The sequence below is a fragment of the Cucurbita maxima genome, unplaced genomic scaffold, assembly GCF_002738345.1.
Source record: "Cucurbita maxima cultivar Rimu unplaced genomic scaffold, Cmax_1.0 Cma_Scf00004, whole genome shotgun sequence".
In the NCBI taxonomy this organism is placed as follows: domain Eukaryota; kingdom Viridiplantae; phylum Streptophyta; class Magnoliopsida; order Cucurbitales; family Cucurbitaceae; genus Cucurbita; species Cucurbita maxima.
In genome coordinates, this window is record NW_019272020.1 from 1,039,815 (window position 1) to 1,056,107 (window position 16,293).

Below are 16,293 nucleotides of genomic sequence, written 5' to 3' on the forward strand. Positions count from 1 at the left end.
TTTGCCTTTTTAAAAGATATAATAATGATTTTTTTTAAAAGAAAAAAAAATTAAAACGAAAACATAACGTGTTTGGTTTTGATGTGAATGTGAAAAGACTAAAGGCAGCAATGAGAGACGAAGCAGCGAGGTTGGCGGGTAAAGGGGCCGAAGAAGTAATTCGTGGAGTTGGAGCCCATGTTTGCAATTTAGGGTTCATGGATTGGATGGAAGAATGAAGGTGGCTTAAAAGTTCATCAAAATTCAGAAGCACATGGGGGAGAGGAGTTGGGGATGGTGTGATGGTAAATTAAAAAAAAAAGAAAAAAGGAAAAAAAAAAGAAAAAAGTGTAGTTTGACATTCATTGATTTAAAAGCGTTTAATGAAAAGAAATTAAAGAGAATTATGGGAGATTGGATTAGAGTGAGAGGAGACGGTTGGTTATTTGTTCCTGAATTTGCTTTTTCCTATAATTTCTTCCTTCTTTTCTCATCATTTATTATTCTTTTATTATCGTTATTGTTATTCGATGATGATAATTCTTCTATACTGCTTTTCTGTTCCTTGACTATTACGGTATTTAGGTTAAGTGGGGAAAAGGGAATTCGTAATTCCATTGTTTCGCCCTTTTCAATTTTGTTTTGGAAGAGTGTTTTTGGTTTTTTTTGATTCTAGGGTTTGCCTGTTCTCTTCCTTCGATCTTCATCTTCCAATTCCATGGAAGCTGCTGCCTCGGACGGCGAAAATCACAACCACAATAATGATGATATTAACAAAATTAGCAACTCAAGGGAGGGTCTTAGCAAGCCCAAGCGCCAGATGAAGACTCCCTTCCAGCTTGAAACCCTCGAGAAGGCCTATGCTTGTTCGTTCACAAAAGCTTTCCTTTTTTTCTTCTTCTTCTTCTTCTTCTTCTTCTTCTTCTTCTTGTTCTGTCAATTTTGAGAATTTGTTTTTAACTTCTGGTGTTTTGATTTTGTCGTGTTTGGTTGATTTGATCAGTGGACACGTACCCATCAGAGTCGACAAGGGCTGAACTGTCGGAGAAATTGGGGCTTACCGATCGGCAATTGCAGATGTGGTTTTGTCACAGGAGGTTGAAGGACAAGAAGGAACCAGCGAAGAAACCCCGGAAGGTGATGGCACCGGCGTTGCCTGATTCTCCCATTGATGAATTGAGAGTAGTGGCCGAGCCGGGTAGTGATTACGCTTCGGGCTCGGGCTCGGGTTCGAGTCCATTTGGTGATGTTGGGTTGCGTAATGTGGTACCTAGAAGTGTTGGAGATGATATGCCAATGATGAGAAGGTATTATGAACCTTCACGGTCTGTTATGGAACTTAGAGCTATTGCTTGCGTCGAATCGCAGTTAGGAGAGCCATTGAGGGAGGACGGACCTATTCTTGGGATTGAATTTGATTCATTACCACCTGATGCTTTCGGAGCACCTATAGGTATGGCTGATTTTTATTTTTTATATTATTCTATTGTTATTAACCGTTCTTCTTAAAAATTTCTACTGCATGTAATGGACATTTTATTTTTTATTTTAGAAATGAGTTTATTGATGTATATATGTATATAAAGAGGACAAAAGCTCTAGAAAAGCCTAAGGAGTTACTTAAAGAACTTCATTTGGCATTAATCATTGATCGGTGTGTACAATGAGAACCAAGAGAAGAAGCACACATTTTAATTTCTTGTTTTAGTTTCTTTTTTTAGTATTGGTTTAATTGTTTTAATCCTACTTAAAGTACTGTCTATGATATTGCAGCATGTTTAGCTGCTCTTGCAATAGGTGTAGCCTTTCTGATGTTGTGGTAAGTCAAATATCAGTTTGATAAGCAATGAGAACAGAGCACCCGAACATGAAAGTTGAATTGCAAATAGGAGGTTTTGATCGTCGACTTACTTAATGTTCTCCAAGAATTTGGTTTAATTGGGAGGCTGTGAACGTGGCTTAGTTTAAGTTCTACAAGAATTTTATGAGAGGGGCCTCATTGATCCTCAATGAACCCCTTGTTTTTTTTTTAGTTCAACAATATGCTGGTGAAATATTTGAACCTCTAAACTATGCTCATGTTGTTTACCTTCTCCAAAGAAGTCAGACTTCTTATTTGAAGGTTTTTCGGCTGATTAGTTTAGTTACTGGCATTTACAGGATCGAGCCAAGAGATTGAGGGTGGTGTGAGGGGCCATTGTGCCAAACCCAGTTAAAAAGATAATTGCTATTTTGGCTTACTGGTTTCAGTGTTTTCCTTTAGCTCCTTCTTGTGGTATAAGGTTATTGTGACTGTGAGTATCACTGGCTTGCTAGTGAGACTCCAAGGTGATGTGAAGTGGAACTCTTGGAAAAATTAGTTTTTCAAACGGTCTTTCTTTGTTAGATGGGTTGTTTGTCTGTTTGTTTCTCTCTCCTTTTTTTTTTTATATTTTTGGATAGGAATCATTTGTTGTGGCTTTATCCTTTTTTGAGTTTGGTGTGAGGGGCCTTACAGGAAAGCTCTTGGTGTTAGCTTGGTCCCTATCGCAAAATATAAGAAAAAGATGAGAAGCGTTTTAATTAGTTAAAAGCACTTCTCTCCAGCCCTAATGTGATGTAAAGGGTATCCTTATTGACCTTAGTTTTTTTTCAAACTTGTATACAGACTACCATCTGATGCTGTAAAGTTGATTTGTGGTTTTCATTTATTTGAACAGAAAAATTTCCATAATTTTTTTTCTTTAATGGATAATAACTGCTCGAGAAGAATTACTTGGTTCATTGTACTTGTTTAATTATATCTCAAAAATCTATTTGTTCTGCATTAGCCGTACTCTGTTATGATCACATTTCCTCCTAGAATGTTGTTTTGTTATCTTCTTGAGTACGTCAGTATGACTTGATGCTAAACTCCCGCAGTATTCTTGATGACAATAGTATTTTTCTGATCATTTTGTTACTTCTTTGGATTACAGTGGCAGAGCAGCAGAAGCGATCTGGCCATTCGTATGGGGAAAAATACGAACAACGGGATGCTAAATCAAATAAAGTTAGTCTATTTTGTTACTTGAATATGGTGCTTTATTGTACTTTAGCATTTCTACCTAATGATGACATGATGATTCATCGTGATCTAAACCTTTCCTCATATTTTTTCTATTCTCTCCATCTCATTTGTTTTTAACGCTAGTTTTTTATTTATTTATTTTTATGTATAATGTTTTCTATTGGGCACATCACAAAAAGAGTCCTCACTTCGTTTTTCCTTTGCATTAATCCCCTAGAGAGTTGCTTTAGACTGTCTTTATTCTTTAGAACACATTGACATTTGAAATATATGTTTTTAGCTCCCCTAATTGCTACTACCGTAGTGAGCCTCTTTGAATAAAATGTCAGTACACGTGTATATATAATATTTGTTAAGAAAAATGAAGGAATACAATTTCAGTACACATGTGTATATATAATATTTGTTAAGAAAAATGAAGGAATACGCGTGCAAAAACAATTAGTCCACCTCAAAAGAAGCTTAAATACAGAAAACAGAAACAAATATTGTTATTATAAGAAAGGGCTCTTATTTTACCTGGGATTGTTATAAAACTCCATGGTAGTAACATAAACCCAAAGGAAATGTTGTAGTCCACACGTCCCATAAAATCTCAACCCACTAAATATTATCAAGCTAAATGATCCGCAAGGTGATAGCAATAGAGGCTGTCCTCCACTGGGCTCTTCCTTTCCCCTTAACAGCAGGGTCAGTTCTCCCTCCTAAACAGTAGGTAAAACACCACCTCCAAACAACTAGACAGAAAATCGTTATAGAAGGTGCAATGAGATGATTGTAATGAATTTTAAATACAATCTGATCATTCTCAAACACAGATGTTACATTTAGTTAATATATTTACTATGGAAAAAGATTTCACGTATGCTGTCTATTTCTATTGGTTTATCATGTTGAAATGGATTGAATTCTCATGCAGGTGACTGCAAGGGGATTCACAGAATATCCATTTATGCCAGACCAATCTAATATTAGAGCTGATGCCTATGGTCCAGTTGCCCAATCACATTATCCAGATTCATTAGTTGAGGTTACATCAGCCAGGACACCGTATTTTCTTGGTCATGAACAGCCGAACAGGAGCCACAATTACCATGGTCAGGTCTCAAGGGTTCGTCTTCTGTCTCAACAGGAGAAACAGGCAGTTACAATTCCATCTCCTGCTGAAGATAGCACGTGTGTCCCTCCAAGGGATTCTTTTGCAAGTATCAGAATGAATTCTCAGTTTACTGAACACCCAATTGTTGGACAAGAAAATTATGTGTTGGCTGATGGGCATATTTTTCCAGAGGACGTCATGATTAGGATGGAAAGGAAACGCAAGGTATTCCTAAGTATTCAAAAGATGCTATGGTTTTTTTTTTTTTTTTTTTTTTTTTTTTTTTTTTTTTTTTTTTTTTTTTTTTTTTTTTTTTTTTTTTTTTTTTTTTTTTTTTTTGTGTGTGTGTGTGTGTGTGTGTGTGTGTGTGTGTGTGTGAATGTCAATGGAATCATCTTACCTCTAATGGTTTCCTTCTGTAGAGTGAAGAAGCTCGTTTAAACAAAGAAGCTGAAGCCCATGAAATAAAAATGCGGAAAGAGCTTGAGAAACAAGATATTTTGAGGAAAAAGGTTCTTATTTTCTCATTTATTATTTAAATTATTCAAATTAATTATGTTGTAATTTTATTTTATAATTAAAAACTATGTTTACAGTATGTACGTTGTTTTACTGAAAAAAATGGAAAGAAACTTCTCTTACAGAAAAACAATTATTTATTTTTCTGGTAGAGTGAAGAACGAATGAGGAGAGAAATGGAAAGGCAAGATCGCGAAAGGAGGAGAGAAGAGGAAAAGTTACTGCGAGAAAAGCAGCGGGAAGAGGAGAGATTGAAGCGTGAGGAAAGACGTGAACATGAACGGAAGGAGAAGTTTCTGCAGAGGGAGTATTTAAGGGTAGGTTAAGAAGGTTAAATGTTTGTCTCTCATTAGCTGCTGGGTTCTTACAGAAATAACTAAAATACGTAATAAGTGCTCATTGCTCACCATCATTATTATAACTGTAGGCTGAAAAGAGGAGGCAAAAAGAAGCTATTCGCAAAGAAAAGGAAGCAGTGAGACGCCAAGCTGCTATTGAGAAGGCTACTGCTCGTAGGATTGCCCGTGAGTCTATGGAGCTTATTGAGGATGAACAACTTGAACTGATGGAGCTGGCTGCTGCAAATAAAGGATTCTCCTCCATATTAAGTCTTGATCATGACACTTTGCAGAATCTTGAATCATTCCAAGGTTTGCATTGTTTTGAATAGCCACCTATTTAAGAAACTAATATCTTTTTATATAACTCAAATATTGTAAGATTATGTAGTACTTGGTAGTCAGGCTTGTGAGCTCTATGTCGTTGCTTGTTTGCCAGTTCAATTCCATCTCCCTCCATTTCTTTGTATCTCCAAATGAGTGAAGTATATTTATATATTCATAGCCCAATTAATTTGTATTTTTGAAACTGGCATACCAATTAGTTCATCGAAATGACAAATCAGATTACTCCAGTTACTTATGTACAGAACAAATCATGTACCAAACTAATAAAGGTCATGTAAACAATAAATGGCTTAGAGAAAATGAGTTCAATCTATGTTGTCACCTACTTAGGATTTAATATGATAAGACGGTTGTCTCGTGAGAATAGTTGATGTGCGCGCAAGCGTCCATGAACACTCTCATATATAAAAGAAAAAAATGTAACTTCTGTTCTTATGATAAGATGCATTTAGGACTCTTGTTCTCGGTTGACTAGGCTATTTTCTTAATATCATTATTGTCACTATTATCATTATTGTTATTACTATTTTATAGATTTCTGAATCTTACAATAAGCTGTTGACATATTATTTTTCAGATTATCTAGGTGCTTTTCCACCCAAGTCTGTGCAATTGAAAAAACCTTTCGGCATTCAGCCTTGGATCAATTCAGAGGAGAACATTGGCAACCTTCTCATGGTACATCTCAAAATCTCCTTCTTTGTATAATTTAACGAGCCTTTTAAGAGGCATGGTAGTGTCGTTGCCTCATGATGGTTTTTTATTTTTGAACTGTTGGAGATTATTTCTACACCCATGCTTTTGTAAATGCACTTCCATGTTTTTTAGAATATGAATTTTTTGGGTCATTTACTTGTATGTATGCATTAAATTTAAAAGTTACTTGTTTACTGTTAAATGCAACCTTATTCTCTTAAAATACAAGATTGTAATGTTGCACAATTTTTCTTTTAGAAAGTTCTCGAGTGTTGTATCTTCATCAAATTCCCAATAATTTGTCTGGGATTAAGGATGTAATTTGATTTCACATTTTGCATTGAGAATATGTCTGTTATTTCCAAAATGCTGTCGGCTCCCTGCTAGCACTTTGAGTCTTTTGGTTCTGTGCTTCAAGCAACTTGTAGTTTCTGTTGCATCAATTAACTTCATCTTATAGCCTTTTTTTCTGCAAAGTGGCAATTGCAAAAACTTGTCAAGTTTTGATGCTGAAACATCTTTCTGAGAGGAGAAATGGACACCTAAATATCTTGTGTTTGTTTTTCAGGTATGGAGATTTTTCATTACATTCTCTGATGTTCTTGAGCTATGGCCCTTTACCCTTGACGAGTTTGTGCAAGCTCTTCATGACTATGTAAGCCACCCCTGTGGACATTTTCTCCCGAATCAAATATTTTCAAGTTTGCTTCCTACCCATTTTGACACCTTTCTTAAATCAATCCTAGGATTCAAGATTACTGGGTGAGATTCACATTTGTCTTCTGAGTCTGATTGTAAAAGATATCGAAGATGTTGCAAGAACACCTTCTGCTGGATTGGGAATAAACCAGAATGGTGTTGCCAACTCGGGAGGTGGACATCCTCAGATTGTCGAAGGGGTAATCACTTCGAATAATATAAATTATTTGTATATTCTAAGATGGTTCTTTCTATATCTTATTCAGAACCATCTGTCATTTATTTTATTGTATCAGGCATATGCGTGGGGATTTGACATTTGCAACTGGCAGAAACATTTAAACCCATTAACATGGCCAGAAATATTTAGACAACTAGCACTATCAGCTGGATTTGGACCTCAGTTGAAGAAGAGGGGTTTGGCATGGTCTGAAATGCGTAGCAACGATGAGGTCTATTTTTTTATTCTTTTGCAATGGGAATTTTTTCTATGTAATAGAACTCTCTAATTTCTGTTCTTCATTACCAGAAAATTTGTTGTCCCTAAGTAGAAATGTCAACTAGCAAGTAGGGAGATGTTACTGTTGATAGTGAAGGGGCTATTCTGTTTAACTGTTAATACTAAAAAAATCTTTGATCGATCATTTGCATCAGCTACATATTCTGGATTCCAAGGCAATGTTTGTTCATAGATATCCGTCTTCCCAAATTATTATAAATATGGACCTTCCTTTAGTACTTGCAAGAATTTTCCTTTTCATATTCAAATGGGACCTTTTCAACTGTCAATTTTTTTTTTTTTTTTTTTTTTTTAGTTGGTCTTGATTTGTAGGNTTTTTTTTTTTTTTTTTTTATTGAGTTGGTCTTGATTTGTAGGCTAAATGTGGTGAGGATGTAGTTTCTACTCTCCGCAATGGTTCAGCAGCTGAAAATGCATTTGCTATCATGCAAGAGAAAGGTTTGCTAGCTCCTCGGAGATCTAGGCATCGGCTAACTCCTGGAACTGTCAAATTTGCTGCATTTCATGTCCTTTCACTAGAAGGAAGTGAGGGGTTAACAGTACTAGAACTTGCTGAGAAGATACAGGTGAGCCTAATATTTCTGTTGATTGAGAATTTTTATAAAATACCTTTTATGCTGTCTGGTTTTAACAAGAAACCTTACGCATGTCATTTATATAGAGATCTGGACTTAGAGATCTGTCTACAAGCAAGACACCAGAGGCTTCCATTTCTGTTGCTTTGACAAGGGATACGAAGCTTTTTGAAAGAATTGCTCCTTCCACATATCGTGTGCGAGCTCCTTATAGGAAGGATCCAGATGATGCCGAGGAAATACTTTCAGTAGCCAGAAAGAAAATTCAGGTATTCCAAAATGGGTTTTTGGTTGGAGAAGATGCAGATGATGTTGAAAGAGACGAAGAATCTGAATGTGATGATGTTGATGAAGATCCTGAAGTTGATGATATGGCGACAACAGCTTTGGTGAATGAAGATGTTAGCAAAGGAGATGCTAACTTAGGAGTTGACAATGAGAATGTATGCCATGATATTGCTGGAAATCTACAAAATGCAGTTGCCAAAGATATACCGTCGTTCCCCTTAAGTGGCTCCAAGGACACAAAATATTTAAACATACCCACAGCGCAGTATGCTGCCATTGATGAGACTAATATTAGTGATCTTGATCAAGACAATATGGAGATTGATGAAAGCAAGGAAGGTGAATCATGGATTCAAGGACTTACAGAAGGTGAATATCATGATCTTAGTGTTGAGGAGCGCTTGAATGCCCTTATTGCCTTGACCAGCATTGCAAATGAAGGAAACTCTATTCGCCTTGTTCTTGAGGTAGATGTTACTTCCAATTTGATATATGGAACTTCTTCATGATAGTTATTAAATGTTTTAGATTCTTTATTTTATTGGAGGATTTAAATTCCAATTATGATGATTATATAGGATCGTTTGGAGGCTGCCAATGCTGTTAAGAAGCAAATGTTGGCAGAGGCTCAGATTGATAAATCTCGTCTAAAAGAAGAGATCATTACTAAATCTGATTTTCCAATTCACATTGTGAGCAAGGTGGAAACTGAACACAATGGTTCCGCTATGGAGGGTGGGCAAAGCCCTTTTCCTGTTACCGAAAAGAAGAACGATGAAACAACCCCAAGCACTGTAGAAATCCTTGGTAATGTCTCTAATGAGAGGGCTACTTCAGTGCCGGATCTTTTCCCAGGCTCAGATAACTTTTTGGCTCAGCAATGTGGACATGCTTCAAAGAGGTCACGTTCACAGTTAAAATCTTATATTGCCCACAAAGCTGAAGAAATGTACACATACAGATCTTTGCCTCTTGGTCGAGATCGTAGGCATAATCGATACTGGCAATTTGTTGCGTCCTCTTCAAGCAATGATCCTGGTTCTGGTAGAATCTTTGTTGAAATGTATGATGGAAAGTGGAGGCTTATTGATTCTGAAGAGGTAGACTTATTGATTTTGTGGTGTTTGGTCAATCTTATATAAGATCCTGCCTTTTTTAGTTGCTTTGATTCTTCTTTTTTAGCATTAGATTAATCAGTACTAGAATGTGTCATTAGAGGAAGAGGAAGAAGAACTTGGCAGTTACTTTGTGAAACTTGTTAATACTTGCGCATATGCTTTAGAATTTTCTCATATAAGATGTTTGTTATACTTACAATTGTTTAACCTATTTCATCTCTCAAACGGCTGATTTTTTTGGGCCAACCCTTTGTGTCCTTTATGTTTAGATTCTGACATCCATCTTTTTACCTTTGCCCATTAATTGTTCTCTCTTATTTGTAGGACTTTGATGCTCTTTCAATGGCTTTGGACACACGCGGGGTTAGAGAATCACACCTACGCATAATGTTGCAAATGATAGAGACGTCATTTAAGGAAAATGTTCGAAGGAGTCCGCAGTGTGCCAACGTGATGGTTCAAAGTGGAATTGCACCTAAACATGAAAACGATGAATTGAGTTCTAGTCCTGATTGCAACACTGGTTTTAACAGCCCTGGCAGTACCGTTTGCGGTTTAAATTTGGATACAGTGGTAACATCATCTTCATTCAGAATTGAGCTTGGGAGACATGAAAACGAAAAGAAGGCTGCATTTAGAAGGTATCAAGACTTGCAAAGGTGGATGTTAAGAGAGTGCTTTAGCACATCAACATTATGTGCCATGAAATTTGGAGAAAAAAGGTGCATATCGCTGCTGGACATTTGTGATTCTTGTCTGTGCTTGTTTGAGTCCCAACATTCTCACTGTCCTTCGTGCCATCAAACTTTTGGCACTAGTGAGAATGATATTAATTTTCTCGAACATAAACGTCACTGTGAGATGGAAAGGATGTCTAACCCTTTGGATGTACACATGTTGGATGCATCTCTTCCCCTCAAAAGTAGGTTGCTCAAGGCCCTCTTAGCTTTCATTGAGGTGAGCAGCAGTAACCATTAAAGCCATATTCAACATAATTCCTATTTCATTTTTAGATTTGAGGGCTAATGCCTGCAATTTTGGCTGCCTTTACCTCTTTCGGCACTTGTATATCATTAGGGCTTACTTTTTCACAGGTACATGTTCCGTTAGAAGCTTTTCAATCGTTCTGGACAGAGCACAGGAAAGATTGGGGTGTCAGGATGAAATTATCACCATCTATTGAGGAGCTTCTACAGGTAATTCTGCACCTTCAAGTGTTGAGCTCACTATAAAGTTGATATAAACCTTCAACCCTTGATCTTCAAAACTACTGGTTATCTGTTACTTCCATAAACCCCCATCATCCTAAATCTGGGTTGCTTGTGCCATGATCGAATATCTTCCTCTACTACTCCCAAAGTAATTTAAGTAATTTGTTACCACGTGATTGAACCAACAGGAACTTGTGTTAACGTTTCTAATTTTTCTTTTTGACATCAGTCAGATGCTTGAAATTAATGGTTGATGGACTTTGCACTACTGCTTATGCTTAATTCGGTGCTGTTTGGCAGCATAAAGAAAATGGCCATATTATGCTGCTGCCAAATGGAGGAAATATTTAAATTCTAGTAACATATTTAACATGCACAGTTCAATGTGCATCCCTGACGGGTTCCTGTGTCTAATCATTTGCTCAATCTTGTATTTTGTATTAGAATTTTGGATCTGTTCATATCAAATCTGCTAATCGTTTCTAGTTTTTCTGCTTTCATGATTCTTCCAATGGATGAAGCTTTAACTGCTATCTCCTGTTATTGAATCTTACAGATATTAACCCTGTTTGAAAGTGCGGTTAAGCGAGACTTTCTAAAATCAGACTTTACTACAACAGACGAGCACCGGGGCTCATGTTCCGTCTCTGGGACTGTTATGCATGACCCATCCGATATTGGGTCTGTTCCTACATTACCCTGGATTCCACGGACTAGTGCAGCTGTTGCTTTAAGGCTTTGTGAGGTAGATGCATCAATTTATTACATCGGGTGTGAGAAACCAGAGCCTGACCAGGACAAGGAAGTCGGAGAACATATGGTAAGTTACTTTTTCTCTTATTGCTTTCTTATTGCAGTTATAATAGGGGATGTATCATGAAATAAGTTGATACATGTTTGCTTTGTTCTTCGTCGGAACATATGCCTTGTTGCCAGATTATCCTTCCGAACTAATTTACTTGTCTCTGTGCAGAACTTTTCCAACAGATATGTCCAGGTTAAGAATGAGGAGCGGACTAAACTAAACGACTTGGATTATGATGATCTAATGAAGAACGAAAACTCAGCCAATCCCAAAGGTTTTAGGACCAGCTACAAACGCAGTCGAGGGAGTCGAGATTATGGACGCCGCAAAAAGTGGCAGAAAAAAGTTAACGGATCTAGATCTGGCCAAGTCCGGCAAAATGTCAAGAGTAACGAGAAGATGAATCAAGGACAGAGGGAGCTGGGACAAGGAACGCAAGTTATGGGCATACGGGGCCGCCGTACGGTGAGGAAGAGACGGGCTGAGAAGAGCATTCCAGATGACGGACTGCTGGGGCTAATGCCTGGTAGTAGTACTCATAACATAGATGAATCCCCAAAAGATTATCTTGGGGAATGGGAGGATGAAAAAATGGATAGATTCATGGATATGGAAGATGAAGAGGAGAATGTGATGGAGGATAAAGAGAACGTTATGGAAGATGAAGAGAATGAAGAGAATGTGAACAACAACGTAGAAGCAATGGAGTCGGAAGAGGATGGGCAGGGAGTTGTTGGGTACGAGGAAGGGGGTTGGGAATTTGGGTTTGAAGGCACCTCCAACTCCAATAGTAGATGGAACAATGGTGATTTAGAGATGGGTAGCGATGAGGACGTGGATTTATCAGAGGATTACAATGGCACTGAAGAGGGGGGAAACGATGATATAGAGGAGGAGTTAGATGTTGATGATACCAGCGAGGAGTCGGATTGTTCACCAAATAGGAGGATAGTAGGCAACAACAATGGTGGTGCAGAATCCGCTGTTTCAGACGACGACTATAGTGAGTGATTAAATAACAAAATATCAGACCCCCACCTTGAGAAGCTGCGTAATTTTGAGATACCCTTCACTACCGGCTGAATTTGTGTACAGGGGAACAAAATAGCAGTTTCCCCCACCCAACCCAAATATCAATTTCTAGTCTTAGAGATCCCCCCATGTCTGCCATTTACCTCCTAGATCATCATACCTAGTCTAAGTCTAATTTATTGGTCGAAAATGTATCATTCCTCTTAGAGTAGTGTTATTTGATAATAAAAATTTGTAAAGATATAGTTGCTACAGGTGGGGGGGTGGGGGAAACGGAAATCCTTTGTCTCTCTTGATTACTCTGTAGAATTGTCGAAATTTCACAGGACTCCCCTGTTTTAAAAGGGGTATTCTCTTTGTTCATCTAATCTTCTACGTGCATGTTCATGCGCGCACTTCGACAAGAACCAACAGAATTTCATCATCATACTAAAAATTACCTACAATTATTGTTCAAATATACGAGAACATACACAAATCGACAACTTAACAAGCTCAAATTCAGCTTTCATGCAAGAGTATCCACATTTATTGTTTCTTCTATTGCCACACCTCGAGACAGTGAAGCCTCGAGTAGCAATTTAAAAACAGATTTGCATTCAATTACAGAGACCCTCATACGATACTAAATTCTTACTAGAGTGCGGCACGCGACATAGTCTTAAGACACCAAAAGTTTCATAATCCCAGATTTCTGCTCTGAAGTCAAGTATGTGGGGAATTTGATGTCGAACTTGATCTTCAAGTTTCCTCTTTTGGAATGATCCTTCGGTATTGGCATGCCCTCCTTTGGAACAACCTCCACATAGTCTGGATGGATGACATTGTTAATAGGGATGGTCAGGCTCCTTCCATCTAGTGTGGTGACATGGGCCGTGTAACCTGTTAGAGCTTCAGCAAGAGAGATTTTCCTTGTAACCACTAGGTCATTTCCGTCCCTTGTGAATGTGCTGTGTGGCTTTTCATCTATAACGAAAACCAGGTCTGCTGGAATCATGTTTGGTTGCTCGTTCCCTCTCTCTGGGAATGTTATTTTTGTGCCCTTTTTCCAACCAGGCTTGATTTCTATTGTTAGAATCTCTTCCACAGGCAATGTCTTCCTGCAATATGAAGTAAAACGAGGAGTTATTCATTAAGTTGCTTCCTCTCAAAACCAAAAGAAAAACAAGAAAATAATGGAAATGAAGTGGACATACCCACTAGCATCAGCTATTTCTCTGGAGATTTTCATCTTCTTGGTGGTGCCTTTGTAGAGATCTTCAAGGCTACAGGGCAGTCTCCTTTCAATTGGAGCAGCTTTTCGCGGACCTTGGCTCATCGGCTGGCCATCGCCAAATGAAGCGAACATATCATCCCCAAACATGCCGCCACCAAATGGCCTCGAACCGCCCCTCATGCCCATGCCACTGCCGCCGCCGCCGCCGCCCATTCCTCCAAACGGGGTCGAAAATCCAAAGAACTCTGCAAAAATGTCATTGGCATTTCTAGGGTTGAATCTGAACATCGTTGGCCCATCCCCAGTTTGGAAGAACGATGCACCGCCTGGACCTCCGGCGCCCGGAGGAGGTACCTGACCTTTCAAACCTTCTTCACCATATTGATCGTAGATTGCTTTCTTCTGCGGATCACTCAAAACCTGCCACAAGTTTCAATAAAATCCATAATTGAATTCAGGCATTCGAAACATCGAAAAGAACCATTACTAATTCCTAAAACACATGGAGGAATCCGTTTGTTCGACTAAAAAAATCCTCAGAAACCAAAGAAAACGAAAACCGAAAAACCGAAACGATGAATTCGACCGCGAAGTAACTAATTCCCACAAAAGAAAGATCGATCGAAACGGAAGGGTTTACCTCATAAGCCTCAGAGATCTGCTTAAACTTGGACTCGGCATCTTTCTTATTGTTGGGATTCTTATCGGGATGCCATTTCATGGCAAGTTTCCTATAAGCCTTCTTCAAATCATCATCTGAGGCGTTCTTGTCTACCTGCAAAATCTTGTAATAATCTACACCCATGTATGTGTATCTTCTCAACCTCCTAGTTGTTGTTGCTCAAAATCTGCAAAAAAAAAAAATCGAAGCTAGAATTGAAATCTAGTACACGCTTTACAGAGAGCTAATTGCGGTTCGGAAAATTGGAGTGCCGAAAAAAGGCGTCGGGGCATAGAAAAGGATGAGTCCGGAAGAACCACAGAGATCCAGAAGGCCGTGGAAGCTTCCAGATGGTTCTCTGGATGATCAATTTAGAAGGCAAGGCCAGGCACGTGACTGAATATTCATTTTCTCTCTTTTTACAATGTCAAATTTCATAACTGTTTTTGTTAATTTAGTTTGGTTTATTAACAATAAACCATCATCTTAGAACATTAATTTTATCTACCTAAGCCCAAGCCCAATGGACTAGAAACTAAGCCATTAGGCCCAAACAACAAAAGGCTCATAGGCCCACTTATAAAATGAGCCCAACAAGGCCCATGTCTATCTCTCCCTCATCCTTTTTCAGATACCGTTCATGTTCGTTCCAGTGAAAAAGATTATGGAAGACGCACCGTGGACTCAAAAGCTTGAAGCCCTAACGCATATTCTGCTGTGCCCCACCACCGCTCCGCCGCTTGCGTCTCAGTTCTTCATCGCCACCAAGATCCCCTGCTACCTGAATTGGGACTACCCGCCGCTCCTCTGCTCCAAACCTTCTATTTTCCCCTTTCCCTCTCTTCACCTTCAATGGGGCTTCTCTCTGTTCCTCAAAAGACTCTCCCGATTGGGGCTCCCCATGACCTCTTGGCGATCCAAATGCCCTTATCAACTCCCCCCGCCGTTGCTTCTCGCTCGAGGCGTCGACGGCGCTCAGTGGGACGATGAACAGAGGAGAAACTACGTGAGAATGAGGCTGAGAAGAAAGCGTCTGGGCAGCGATGTCAACCCCTTAATCCCAATTATGATTCCCAATATGTTGCTGTTTTGTCTTCTGCTATGGAAGCCATTATCTTCCACTCATTAATCCAACATCTCTTCTAAAATGTGGGTTTTCAAAGTGAACACAAATTTAAGCTTCCCATTGGATCCTCTTTGTTTTATGATTTTATCTTTACTTTATCTTTATCTTTATTTTATTTTATTGTTTCGCTTTATTCTTTATTTCTTTTATTGTAAAAAATAAAATAAATAAAAACCACTCTTCCGCTAATCACGCTCATTCAATCTCACTAACTCCAACCAAAAAACACAAATAGTCAACTTTAAAAAATAAAAAAATAATAAAAAGAAAAAAACCTAGAATTTCTTTTTGAAAGGTGTTTTAAGTTTGGTCAAGCAATGGAGCTTTATCTTTAATAAAAATACATCCTTTAAACCTTTTTTTAATTTATTTTTTATACTTTCTCTTTATTCTTAATTTCTTTTTTACTACCTTCTTAATACTTACTTACTGCCCAGCTTTTACCCTTTTGAACTCTTCAATTCCGTTTTTACATTAGGTTTGAAATTATTGGAGGGTAGGAGGGGGTAGGTTAATGGAAAAAAAAATATATTCCTTTTTTTTGCAATATTTAATTCTAGAAAACGTCTCATCTGTGCTTGATAAAGGTAGGCAGGATGGCATGGACATACAGTCATTGACAACACGCCCTAGACAAACAGGATCATGACATTTTGCTTATAGTCTATAATAAACTTATTTTAAAAAATCTCACTGTTCCGTTTTTCGATCGTAGGCAATACATCGGTACGTTCGGAGAAAAGATTGAATTGAAGGGCACATGAAGGTTGCACTAAATGCCATTATTTAGTTTTTGTCCCACCCACTCCCACAATCCCCACATGATTGTCCTACTCCTTCATGTCCACAATTTCCTTTTTCTATCCCATTCATCATTTATGGATATTTAATTTCATCCCAACTTATTTACCAATATAAATTATTAACCATTTACAAATGACACGTAATCAGAAAGATCACGAAAATGGTAACTAAAACAGCGACTTTTTCAAGTTCTCATAAAAGCGTAGGGTC

The 16,293-nt window shown here is 38.1% G+C and overlaps 3 protein-coding genes across 4 annotated transcripts; 2 read left to right on the forward strand and 1 right to left on the reverse strand.

The window, feature by feature from the left end:
- The first annotated feature begins 277 nt into the window (after positions 1–277).
- Positions 278–12,652, forward strand: LOC111478549 (homeobox-DDT domain protein RLT1-like). Its single transcript, XM_023122860.1, has 18 exons — positions 278–845; positions 983–1,432; positions 2,937–3,010; positions 3,948–4,352; positions 4,550–4,639; positions 4,799–4,963; positions 5,074–5,296; positions 5,910–6,010; positions 6,597–6,683; positions 6,775–6,927; positions 7,024–7,179; positions 7,604–7,813; positions 7,909–8,577; positions 8,689–9,210; positions 9,553–10,185; positions 10,323–10,424; positions 10,996–11,259; positions 11,413–12,652. The coding sequence occupies exons 1-18, from the start codon at positions 698–700 to the stop codon at positions 12,253–12,255; spliced, it is 5,295 nt and encodes a 1,764-aa protein (XP_022978628.1). The 5' UTR covers positions 278–697; the 3' UTR covers positions 12,256–12,652.
- Positions 12,653–12,756: 104 nt separating this feature from the next.
- On the reverse strand, positions 12,757–14,941 carry LOC111478598 (dnaJ protein homolog 1-like). 2 transcript variants are annotated; one of them, XM_023122962.1, is made up of 4 exons: positions 14,831–14,941; positions 14,133–14,340; positions 13,473–13,912; positions 12,757–13,376 (listed from the first exon to the last, which is right to left on the reverse strand). In XM_023122962.1, the coding sequence occupies exons 2-4, from the start codon at positions 14,295–14,297 to the stop codon at positions 12,938–12,940; spliced, it is 1,044 nt and encodes a 347-aa protein (XP_022978730.1). In that variant the 5' UTR covers positions 14,298–14,340; positions 14,831–14,941; the 3' UTR covers positions 12,757–12,937. The 2 variants fall into 2 exon arrangements, with proteins under 2 accessions (XP_022978730.1, XP_022978729.1); XM_023122961.1 differs by lacking the exon at positions 14,831–14,941 and having other exon boundaries at positions 14,133–14,527.
- On the forward strand, positions 14,669–15,365 carry LOC111478635. Its single transcript, XM_023123007.1, has one exon. It carries the CDS (start codon positions 14,794–14,796, stop codon positions 15,280–15,282), a length of 489 nt encoding a protein of 162 aa, XP_022978775.1. The 5' UTR covers positions 14,669–14,793; the 3' UTR covers positions 15,283–15,365.
- The last annotated feature ends 928 nt before the right edge of the window (positions 15,366–16,293 follow it).